The following is a 12,068-nucleotide window of genomic DNA, read 5'->3' on the forward strand; positions in this document are numbered from 1 at the left end:
CATATTATAGAATTCCTTTCAGGATTTCTTTTTTATTATTTTTTTTTTTTTCTTTTAAGGTTTTTTTTTGGAGGGATTTTTCTCTTTGACTGAATGTTGCTCAGTGCTGTTTTCTGGGTGTTTGAGAAGGCGGGGGTGGTGCTCATCACAGGAGTTTTGACCCTCAGAGACAGGGTCCTCTGCAACAGTACTGTGAACATCATCTGAACCAGAGCACTTCATGAGGAGAGTCTCAGATGAGAGACTGTGTTTGGTCCAGCTGTCGGTCGATGGCTGGACTGCGTCTTTACCGGACCTGTTGTGATTCAAATGTTACAGCACTGGTCCAGGAAACTGGTTTCAGATCTGGAAGAACTGAGCGATCAGAGACCGCTTCAGACAGCACCTGCTCAACCATCAACACCACCCACCCCCATCAGCCAATCAGCCCAGTGGATCCACACCTCAGCCTGAGCCAGCAACAGAGACGTGAGACCAGATTTTTTTTTTATTTTTATTTTTATGCCTGTTTCTTTTTTATTAAAAGGAGTGATTTTATTTCATTTTTGATGTTTATGCCTCATGTAGAAAATGTTTGGTTAAACTTTAAATCTGGTGGTGACTCAAATTATGACTGTTTTACCTTTCTTTTTAAGGAAAAACGGGAGGTTTTAGCTATTTTTGTTTCTCTTTTAAATAGTGTTAATAATAATAATAATATCTAGTTCAGGAAAAAAATCTTTAATTTCATTGTAAACAGTAGCCAAGCATGGTTGCTGGGCAGATTAATACATTAGAGGCCTATCACTTATTGGCCCTCAATTTTTTTTTACTGAAAAGTTCTTTTAGGTTTATATTACGTAATTTATGTTGTCTAATGACTATGATTTGTATAAAACATTTTTAACAACAATCATCTCCGCTAAGGCTTATGTAAGGGAAGTTGGTTACAGGCTTTTGACAAAATTAATACATATAAGCTTAAGGATGTAGCTGTAACTAGCTAACGTAACCAAGCATGCTTGCTTAAATAAAAATCAACCATTTAAAATCTTATTAATACATCAATGTAGACTATCAACTACAAAAGAGTTTTGTTTGCTCCAAAAGTAAAAAAAAAAAAAAATATATATATATATATATATATATATATATATATATATATATATATATATATATAGGGTAAGATAGAAATCTTTCTCTTATATGTGCATTAATATTAATGCTAAATTAATTCTATATATATATATATATATATATATATATATAATAACTAGCTTGCTAAACCACCAGCTAACAGTCTTGCAACTATGCCAAACAAGTGAAACTTAAATATGTTTTTATTTTTGCAATTAATTTACAGGTAGCACAGTTCGCAAAAATATATATTGGAACTGAACAAGGAAAATAAATATTAGGCCAATGACTTCTAACAGGACCACTGCAGCTCATAGCTTCAAAATCACTGTCATAGGAACTAGTTAGTCTAAACTTAGGTGGACCATGCCTACAACAGCTTGTGGACACAACTCCACACACATTAAAATCCTAACATCAGCCAAATGTTTTTAGACTCAGGTTAACAGATGGAAAATAAGTTTACAAAGGATATAGAGGAAATGCACTGAATGCATCATACTCATCAGAGTTTTGAAGGAACTGAACTCTCTACTCAATAACTAAAATAAAAAGGGGGTGTTTTATGCTCCTTGTATGTTCGCCCTCAAATAACAGCACCAATAAGAATAAATATTATGAGCAATGCTTTAAGGATTTCTGAGTATATGTAAAGTTGAGGATTGTGGGTCTATAGATTGGCATTAAGAATGTTGGGCACATAAACTATTTTAAAATAAATACAACTAAGATTAATCTGAAGTGCACAAATAAGTTTTAGATGGGCTTCAAAGGAAGAACTGGGTGATCCCTGATGGATATAAACTGATAGAGAGTTACAAATCTTTGGTGCATAAATACAAAAGGCAACGTTAAATGTTCTCAACAAATGAGCTGGAATTGTCGATCTGTCAGGAGTCCTGATATATACTTAGCTGCTAAGCCATTAAGAGATTTTTACACTTTTCACACTAAACGAATATTAAAATCCAATCTAAATAATCTTCTCTCTTTTTTTGTGTGAGTTAGAACTGTAGCTGCAGCATTTTGACCAAGATGTTATTTGTAAATTGAAGATTCTGGTAATCCAGAGAATAATGCATTACAATAGTCTAATCAAAACAAAGCTCAGCATCTAGTGTAAGAAAGTGTCTAATTAATGTATAAAAAATATACATTATTATGGTTGATGGTTAAAAATTTAGACAATGTGAAGGTATTTGATGAATAAATGTTGAGACTATGTATTCCATAGTCTAGAGCAAAAACAATGACAATGTTGGGAAAAAATTACTTGATTTTAACACTTTTATAACTTTATGTTGTAATTCTGAAAAAAAAAAAAAAAAAAAAAAGAGAGAAAGTTAATGTAGTAAACATTTGTTTATGAATCTTCTCAGATCCATGGTGGGCATGACGAGGCAGGGAGAGTCCGGCGTGGGGACTGGTGTGCAATAGGCCCCAGCATGTCCACAGCTGAGATGAAGAAACACTTGTTCTCATACTCTGTATGCGGACACTTGTCATTACTCCCGGGGCTTCTTAGGCGTTATGTAGACCATCATGGAATCTTGGATGATTCCATTTGGTCTAGAAGGGGGGAGTGAAGGGTGTGATTGGAGATAACCACACCTTCACACTCTTATTCTTAAATGTTTTATACATTTATATATACAGTTATTATTTTTACTGTTCACTTTATAATTCACTTAAAGACCTTATGATCTTTGCTCTCTTTTTAACTGTCACTATGACAAGGCTTTGGAGGTTTTTTTTACTTTTTTCAGGAATCAGGAAGGTCAGAGTGTTTTCATCAACAGTGAGAGCTGTGAGGAGAATGTGACCCTGAGTGGCAGAGAAGCTTCACTGCTGTTCTGCTGTTCTGGGACCAGTGCATATGAACTAGGAGACAACAAGTTATCTGAGTGAAGTGCTGGAAACTAGGGCTGGCCCGAATAGCGTTTTTTGAGCTCCGGATATTCGGCACTGATTCGAAGCGAATATTCGAATATTCGTTTTTAAAAAAAGAGGTAAAAAAAGAGGTAAAAAAAAAAAAAAAGAAAATCACGGCCCCCTTAAGACATATTCACCCCGGATTTTTGGTGTTTTTATCCCGGATTTTTGTTTTTCACCCCATATTTTTTCTGTGTTTTTAGCCCAGATTTCTTTGTGTTTTCATCCCGGAATTTCTGCTGCCGCACACCGCGTCTTATCTGCTGCGTAAGAATAAATAAAGAAAATAAATGATGTAATTACTATTATTATTAGAAAAATAACAAACAAAAATAAACCCAAAATGTTGACAAAAATATAGTCTAACGAATAAAAAAAATAAGAAACGAAAAACTCCACAGGACCAAAGAAAATTACTAAGACATGTAATAATGAAAAAAAAAACGGAAAAAACAAATACGCGTCTGGGGATAAAAATTAAACAAACCAAACCACACTCAAAGAAATAAATGTATATATAAACAAAACAAAAGAATGGACAAAAACAACAATCCGTTAAAAAAACTCATTTAAATCCATTAAAAAACTCATTTAAAACAATCACAGGCTTTTTGCGCAGAATAATAAAAGTTTCGGTTAGTTTCAGTTTCAAATCATGAAAACAGCTCACCAAAACCTCAACCTATCCTTTATATTTGACAATATTTGATTAACTTACAGGTCCTTACTTATTTTTATTTAACTGAACTGAGTTGTAAATTATTTATAGCCTCGCGCTGAATTCATCTCCCGCTGCGAAAGAGAGAGAGAGGCGCAGCGCATTTTGCCTGATTTTAATTAACAGTACATTTGTTGGCTTTAGTAAGTTTAATAACATTAATTTTAGTATACTTGTCAGATCTTATTTATAAAAACTTTTTTTAGAAGACAGAGGTTATTCTGCGCGCAATGCCGCGCCGCTGCGCCAAGCACCACTTTGCGTGCCTGACATTTCAGAGTGCTGGACGAGATTTTAATTCATGAATTAATATATTTAATATTTTAATAAATTTGCCCTGGTGATAAGAAACGAATGCTAACATATAGCTTTATATTTCTGTGTATTTCAAATGTTTTAAGTTTTATGTAATTGACGGGCAGCACCACGCGCCAGATTGACAATGTGCTTTATTTTTCAGATATAAAAGTGAAATTCAGTTAAATAATAGCAAAGTTAACTAAAATAAATTTATGTTCAGTCAAAGTTATTTTCTCTTTTAATTTTCCATTTCAAAACTCCAGCATTTGAGTGAGAATAAGCATCTGTTGAAATTTTTAAACAGCAGAATGCCTAGTTACAGTTATTTAGTCTGTGTACTAAACATAAATATAAATCCTTATAACTGACAGAAATAAATATAACTAATAATAATTTATAGTTACAGTGCAGATTTTTAAGTATATATATTTTTTCATAGTTGATTGCTGAAGGCTCTGGGTGTGGTTTATTTTTATGTGGTAAAGATGTGATGGTATGGAGTATTTTGGAGCGCAGGGTGAGCAATCGCGCTAAGCTTTTTTCCGCCGCCAAGATAGAAACACGCCAGAAATTTACCTCAACACACATCATTTCCAGACCACCACGCCCATCGGTGTTAATATATTCCAAAGTCCAACGCTATTTTAAGGACGCGTGCAAGGCCTAAAAATAGACTGTTGACGGGTGGCAAAGCGCCACGCTACACGCCTTGCGTGGGGTGTATGATAGGGCTCTTTGTCTGTATGCGCAAAGTTTAAAAAAAGTTCATTCAGCTGCTAAAGTAACGTGCAGTAACGGAGTGTCGAAAATGGTAACGGCGTTATAGTTACAGTCATAGTAATTAGTTAGATTACTCCTTACTGAAAAAAGTAACGGCGTTAGTAACGCCGTTTATTTTAACGCCATTACTCCCAACACTGTCGTCTGGATTAAACTCCCGCTCCAGCCAATAACAGTTCAGTTCTGTCCCGCACGCAAGATATTCTGACGGGACCCGCGAGAACAGAAGTGGTTAGAGTGAGGTGGAGCTCTGGAAAGTAGAAAAAAAAACGAATATCCGAATACCAAAATTAAAAACCGAATACCTACTCAACGAACGAATATCCGAATACCCGAATATTCGGGTCCAGCCCTACTGGAAACCTCTCCTCAGATAGCCAGAAGATCTTTCCATCCACTCTTTTCCTCTGTCTCATCTTCTCACAGACTCTAGGACACTTAAGGACTGTCTGCTGTGTTCATGAAGGACACAGTGCTGAACAACATCATGATAAGAACCTGTTGCTCAGACAGGCTGGAGCTAATCACGTCATTAAAACTGGACAACATGCTGTTAACTGGACTCTGCTGACATAATCATATTGATAAGTTCTGTACAATCACATGTCATTTGCAAAGTGTATAACTGCTTGGATGAAGTATGAGGAGTTCTCTCTGTCCCTCGACTGGCTTTAGTTTCTTTCTCTCTCTCTCTCTGTTTCTTTCTTTCTCTCTCTCTCTCTCTCTCTCTCTCTCTCTCTATGGGTTGCAAATGTGTTGATCTATCGAGATTTTATTTGTTGATGTACTTTTACTCTTTTCTAATATATATCTATTAATTTTTGTTCCGCCATATGCAGAAGAAAGGCCAGTTCCTGCAAGTTACAGTAGATACAATAGAGTTAGATACTGCATTTAGGCTGGACCGTTTGTTTGATGAAGGTAAAGAAAATTATCTGTAAAAAATTATTATTGATTCAGAATCAAAGGGGGGAGTGTGATGGAAGGTGTTTATTGAAATGATTCATAATCAATGACGTGTGATGATTCATAAACAATGACGACTATTAATGATATTACTTTTTGTTCCATGCGATGATAATGTGTACTCAGGAGCATATCTAAGATGCTGAGTGAGAGTTTTTCTATCTGGGGAAAGCAGTGTGTGTCTATGTATGTGTGCACGTCACGGATTGTTCTGTCTACAATTCTGGCGCCAGGGTCATTTTTCCTTCTGCTTGCGGTGTTTTGAGAACCAGCCTGATATGCTCACTAAGGGATTATGTCATACCACCTGTCAGAAGAAGTTGACGTGTCACAATGGTGGCACTGTGCCCATAATTGGGAAGTAAGGGATGGGAGGATCTAAAAGGTATAAAGAGAGCATGGCACTCTTGCAAGGCAGGAGTTCACTCTGTATTCATTACGTGTGGCTTCTCAATAAATCTTGTTACTCATTCTGATCAAGACTCAGAGACTCTGAATATTTCTTTCTTCCTGTCATTATTTTCCACCACAATCTGAGCCACTTACATATGTGGTCCTAAATCTGATACATATCTGATACATGATCAGGCGACATGAATGTGAACGGTCGAATCAGAATTCATGCGTCTTTTTTTGCTTTTAAGTATTAGCATTAGCGCTACGTGCTTCTCTCTTGTACCCACACATCTCTTGGTGCAGCTGTGCAGCTTTAGCTTCAAAAAACAGCAAAAGCAAACCAAAGCCTGGCCTTTTTTCTTCTCCTCGACCTGAACATGAACTTCAGACCAGCTGTTTACTTTCCACTCCAGCAAAAGATGCTCCACATATGAGCTGCTAACTCATCCACTTCCCTTTATAAAGGTCTCTTTATAAGTCTCTTGTCTCTCTAATATGAGTTTTTTTGTTGTTGGTGATGTTTATATACGTATCAATGTGCGCATGTGAGGCGTTTCGGGGACCGATTTGTTCACATTACACACGGATACAGATCACTTACATTTGTGAATGTGAACCGTCAAGATAGTCAAATCTGATCTGAGCAAAAAATCGTATTTAAGCAATCTGGCTTGTAATGTGAACGTAGCCATAAACCACCTAAAAGACAAGACTAAATCATGTATTTCTGCACAAGCGGAGAGATACAGAACCACAAAATGTGGGAAAAAAAGCATGTGGCCTGATGTGGTAGAGCAATATTACAAGATTTAACATAAATGAGTTTAGATAAACAAGTTCTCACAGGCGATCATACCCACACATTCTACCAAAGTTACAACAACAAGGCTGGGGCCATGTTTGTCTTCTTTGTTTTGGAATTTCCGGTACAGCAGTGAACCACTGATATAGCATCGGTGATGGTATAGTTACTAATAAAGTAAAGTAATCTGAATACTATTTACTCCTTTAAAAAGTAACAAAGTTACTGTCAAGTTACTTTATTAGTTACATTCAGCAGCTGCTGTGTGTGTTCAGTCTGAGAACTTATTTTAGCCTGTTAGCTTGTTAGCCTGTGGTTATTTTGCTATGGTAGCGGTAGACAGTTCTAGCAATAAGGCGAGGACTGTGTTCTTTATCCTGATTGCTGACTCTTGGCTGTGCCACCCGAGAACAAAACCCAAACTTTGGTTCTTTTCCAGCAGAAAGAAGAGCAGAAACTGGGTTAAAGTGAAGTACTGGGCAGTTACTGTAGCCTGCTTGGCGCCTGCATGACACGAACATAAAACGACTGACCGTGCTAAAACAATAAAAATGAACGAGAGAGACAGAGAGAACTTAACATGCCGCTCCTGCTGCCGCACCTAGTCGACTACACACCCACACTACAATTCCCAGGATACTGTACGTTTCTACAGCCGGATGTTACAATATCTTTTTACTAAGGAAAATGACAACAAAAAAAAAAGTAATGCACAGTGACTTGCATAAGTAACTTTTATCAGATTACTGGATTGAAAGTAATAAAATTAGATTAGTAGTTAGATTACTCATTACTGTAAAACTTTGGGATATTCATTAGACCTTTTTCTGTTTTTTTTTCTGTATCAACATGCAGCTCTGGTTAAAAGCTTGTTCTAGAAATATCAAAAACAATCACACAGACAAATAAACTCGACTCACTTATCGTCCGGTAAGGAGGTAATGTAGAACGGCTGTGAGGTTCCCGGGGCGAGGGTGAGGGAGTTGGCTTTCTTCTTAGCCAGCATGGCGGCTCTGTGCGTCTCGTAGATGTCCAGGCTCAGCGTGTTGGACAGACGGTGGGACACGACGAAGGGCAGGTCCTTCAGCCGCTCCAGCTCACTCTGCTGCTCGTGGCGAACCTGCAGCCGGATGGTGTAGTCCCCTTTCTCCAGCTTCAGAGAGTACTATGGAGGTGAAGATACGCAGGGCAAGCGTTATAAGCAGTAGTGATAAGCTGAGGTGTAGTCTCGTTAACCAATGCTCACAGACTGGTTAGCATTAAAACTTAAATGATCAGTTCAGAAGTTACCAGAGGTCAAAGTCCTGCACTACATTTTCTAGATGTTTATATTCCTGCACTGATAGAGGCACACAGTACTAGATATCAAAATACTAGATATCAGCACTGGCCCATATTTTCCATATTTCCTACATGCCTAGTTTTAATTCTGCATCAACTAATAAATGAATAAATTTAATGCAAAGCTCATTGGAACAAACAGCAAAATTCTGCAGAGACTGTAGAAAAAAAAAAAAAATAAATTGATGTTAAGGAAAAAGAATCCCAAACTCCCAAAAATACCGTATTTAAGGCGCACCAACATCCTTAAATTTTCTGGTGCGCCTTTATGTACAAATTCTACCAGTCATGTTGTAATGAGCAGTAAAGCCACTACGCCAAATAGCAGTGTTATTCAGAAGTTTCAGTTTAGTTCTCCAGCACTGGGGCTGGGGTATCATTAGAATTAGCCACTAACCGCTTTTTCCCTGTTCATAGGTGAGTAATATCGGCCTGTAGCCTGCTGCCAACACTGGCTAGCGCTACTGGAGCAGCATTAGCATTACCCGCTAACAGCGTTAGCTACAACCCGGGTTAGAGTGAAGTATTATCTGCCTGTATTGCCTGCTCCTAACCCTGGCTAGCACTGCTAAAGCAGCAATAGCATTACCCGCTAACCATGCTCGCCATTTCCCCATTCAGAGGCGAGTAATATTAGCCTGTAGCCTGCTGCCAACCCTGGCTAGCACTGCTGGAGCAGCATTAGCATTACTCACCAACTCTGCTCGCTGTTTCCCTGTTAAGAGTGGAGTATTTTTAGCCTGTATAGCCTGCTCCTAACCCTGGCTAGCACTGCTGGAGCGGTTAGCCGCTAATGCTAATGCTCCAGTGCTGGAGAAATTGGGTAATTTAAGCTTAATATAAAATAAATAGACGTGCTTTACTCACCCAAATAAACTTCTGGGTAGATTAACATCTAGTGCTCGTTTTACTTTAAAGCTCACCTTCCGTCGTTTTTTCTTTCATTTTAAAATGTCTAGTTGTGGTCTCTAGTATGAATGAATGACATGTGAGCCGTTTTTGTAAAAAAAAAGTGCTCAGGTGTCTCTGTATAGCTCTTTTTTAATGGACTGTTTTAGGGGTGTGTCCAAAATGACGGATTCCAGCTTTGCTCATGAATATTCATACATGCAAACAGCATGCAAATATCTCTCCTCTGATTGGCTAGGAGCACTGTGACGCCCCTCCACCGCTCTGCCGCTCACTGCCTCCCACCTCCTAACTGATGAGCGGTGATGTTGCGTCGCTTCAGCTCCGCCTCTGGGAGTTTCTCGAGCCAAGGTGGGCTGGTCTGTGAGTTTCTGCCTACGTAGGCAGAAAGATAATTCAAAATTCACCCGTTTTTCGGAGGGGGGGAGGGGGGATTTCTTGGCTTAGCTCCTGCAGACAATGGGGGCTGCAAAACAGTTTAATGTGCAGGTGTACACATTCAACTCGGAGAGACCTACTGTATTCCACAAAAAACAAGAAAAATCGGATTTTCGCGGAAGGTGAGCTTTAAAAGAAAGGGTTTTTTTTATTATTATTTTGTTTATCTAGCTTAGCTTTACTTAACTTGGTTAGCCACCCCAATCCCCCACTTCTCACCACCCCCTAGCGGAGAGACCTGCTGAATTCAAACTTCCTTATAGTGTCTTTTAAAATGCACCTTATAGTCTGGTGTGTCTTATGTATAAAATCAGACGTTTATTGACAGTACGCCTTATAATATGGTGCGCTTAAGAAAACACCACTAAGAAAAAAAACAAACCCAAAGACAAAATCCCCTGTTTGTCAACAACCAAACTTTATAATTGCACAATGTAAAGTAAATGTTTTAACTGCGCTGTAAAGCAGCTTTAAAATTATATTCAAGCAATTAAGCAAAATAAAAAATATAAATTAGATCTTAAGAAGTTTAGTAGATGAGAAAGTGCTGATATACCTGGTGAGGATAAGCATCTCCAGAGCCCATGAGTCTCTTATTCTGGTCGAAGAGGAGCCAGAGCTGACTGTCAAACTCAGACTCGTACAGCAGCTCACACAACAGAGGACAGCTAGGAGTCACCTCTCCACTTTTAGGCTGCAAAACAAGCAACAACTCATATAAAACACTGAAACAAGCTCACATGAACACATTTAAATATTATTTAAACAGTTTATTTAACAGTAATGCCTCTAGGGGAGTGAAGACTAGCATACCCCTCCTCAGACAATGTAAACTCAGACTCCGCCTCTTTTCTAACTGCTGCTTATCCAGCATTACTGAGCAGCCAGCAACGCACTGTGAGGAAAGCATCGAATCCCCAGCTCTGATTCATCAGCTAACAGACGCCTGTGCTGATTAAAATCACAGTGGAAGTGATGAGGGGAGAGAGCGCCACCTACTGTAACCACCCATGAGAGAAACAGCATGAACTAGTGTACTCTCTCAGACTCCGGCTGCTGATGGAGAAGCGGAACGATCAGGGATTTGAGCCAGCGTTCCTCGGAACATAGTTGTCTTTATATTGTACTTATTAATATCAGAATTTGATCATATACATTAGGGGTGGGCAATATGGTCCTAAAATAATATCACGATATTTCATGGCATTTTCACGATAACGATACTCTTGGCGATATGACAAAACGCTGAATAAAAAAAAAAATTAAAAATACACTACTGCAACAAACTGAAACTTACATTTTATTATTGCATACGATATGATATTGCACACCCCTAACTGAGATATTAAAAAATACAAGAATTTTATCAGATTTATAACAGAAGTCAGTGATCCAGAATGTCATAATAATAATAATAAATGCACTCTGAATATGAATATCTCCATATATCCAGGATTAAAGTAAAATAAATGATACTGAACAGATATAATCTGTCTCTAGTAGATATATAATGAGAAATGAGAACAGTGTGAATTTTTCTTTTGATAAAAACTGTAGAAAAAAGTAGTACCCTGATGTGATAATTAAGGGTGGGTGACATGGCACGATATTTCAGGGTATAATTTCGTTAATGATATTCAAAAATGCTGGCGATATTATCACGCACAACACGATATGGCACAGCACTAATATATACATATATAAACTGAAATCTGCATACCTGGTGAAAGTTGTATGTAAGGACCACTTCATACAGCTGACGGCTATTGGGCAGCACATCTCTGAGGCCTAAAGCTTTCACTTTCGAACTTACTGGCCTGTGAGGGGAGAAAACACACACAGAGAAACACACAGACAAATGATTAATAAATATTTAATGAAGCTATATAATGAAGCAGTTGAGGCTAGACACTAAATGCTCTCCAGAGTGCAGTTTTCTGTCCAACTACTCTTCATACAGAGGTTACTTCAAACCACTCAATACCTCTTACACCTGTTAAGTCCTCCACCATATTAGGAGGTTGTTTCTGCTAGAAGAACATTTCTAAAGACAATTTTTTCTCAAATAAACTTCTTTTATGCTGGTTTAAAAAATAATATATATATATTTTTTATAACCATTTGTAGGTGTTGTGCTTAAAGTCACATCATGATGCTAAAATAGAGAACATAACATGTCTTATTAAAAGAGCAAAAACTATACAACAACAAACTACACTGAATTTAAAATCATTCCCAATATATTTATTTATGGCAGATAACATTTATATGAACTTAAAATGTTCCAACAGACTGTGAAACATGCCATGCTATCAAAATATTAAGGTGCAGAAAATTGTGGGCACACATAAACTGTGTGTTTAAGTGGCT

At 37.7% G+C, this 12,068-nt stretch overlaps 1 protein-coding gene across 2 annotated transcripts in view; it reads right to left on the minus strand.

Moving 5' to 3' along the window:
- Positions 1 to 12,068, minus strand: part of tpp2 (tripeptidyl peptidase 2) — a 48,564-nt gene that overhangs the window by 15,028 nt on the left and 21,468 nt on the right. For both annotated transcript variants that reach the window (XM_022663091.2, XM_022663090.2), the window contains exons 19-21: positions 11,419 to 11,515; positions 10,255 to 10,392; positions 7,931 to 8,175 (exon numbers count right to left, since the gene is read on the minus strand). In XM_022663091.2, the coding sequence (XP_022518812.2) occupies positions 7,931 to 8,175; positions 10,255 to 10,392; positions 11,419 to 11,515 (480 nt within the window). The remainder of the gene's footprint in view (positions 1 to 7,930; positions 8,176 to 10,254; positions 10,393 to 11,418; positions 11,516 to 12,068) is intronic.

Source organism: Astyanax mexicanus, chromosome 21, assembly GCF_023375975.1.
Source record: "Astyanax mexicanus isolate ESR-SI-001 chromosome 21, AstMex3_surface, whole genome shotgun sequence".
Classification (NCBI taxonomy): Eukaryota; Metazoa; Chordata; class Actinopteri; order Characiformes; family Acestrorhamphidae; genus Astyanax; species Astyanax mexicanus.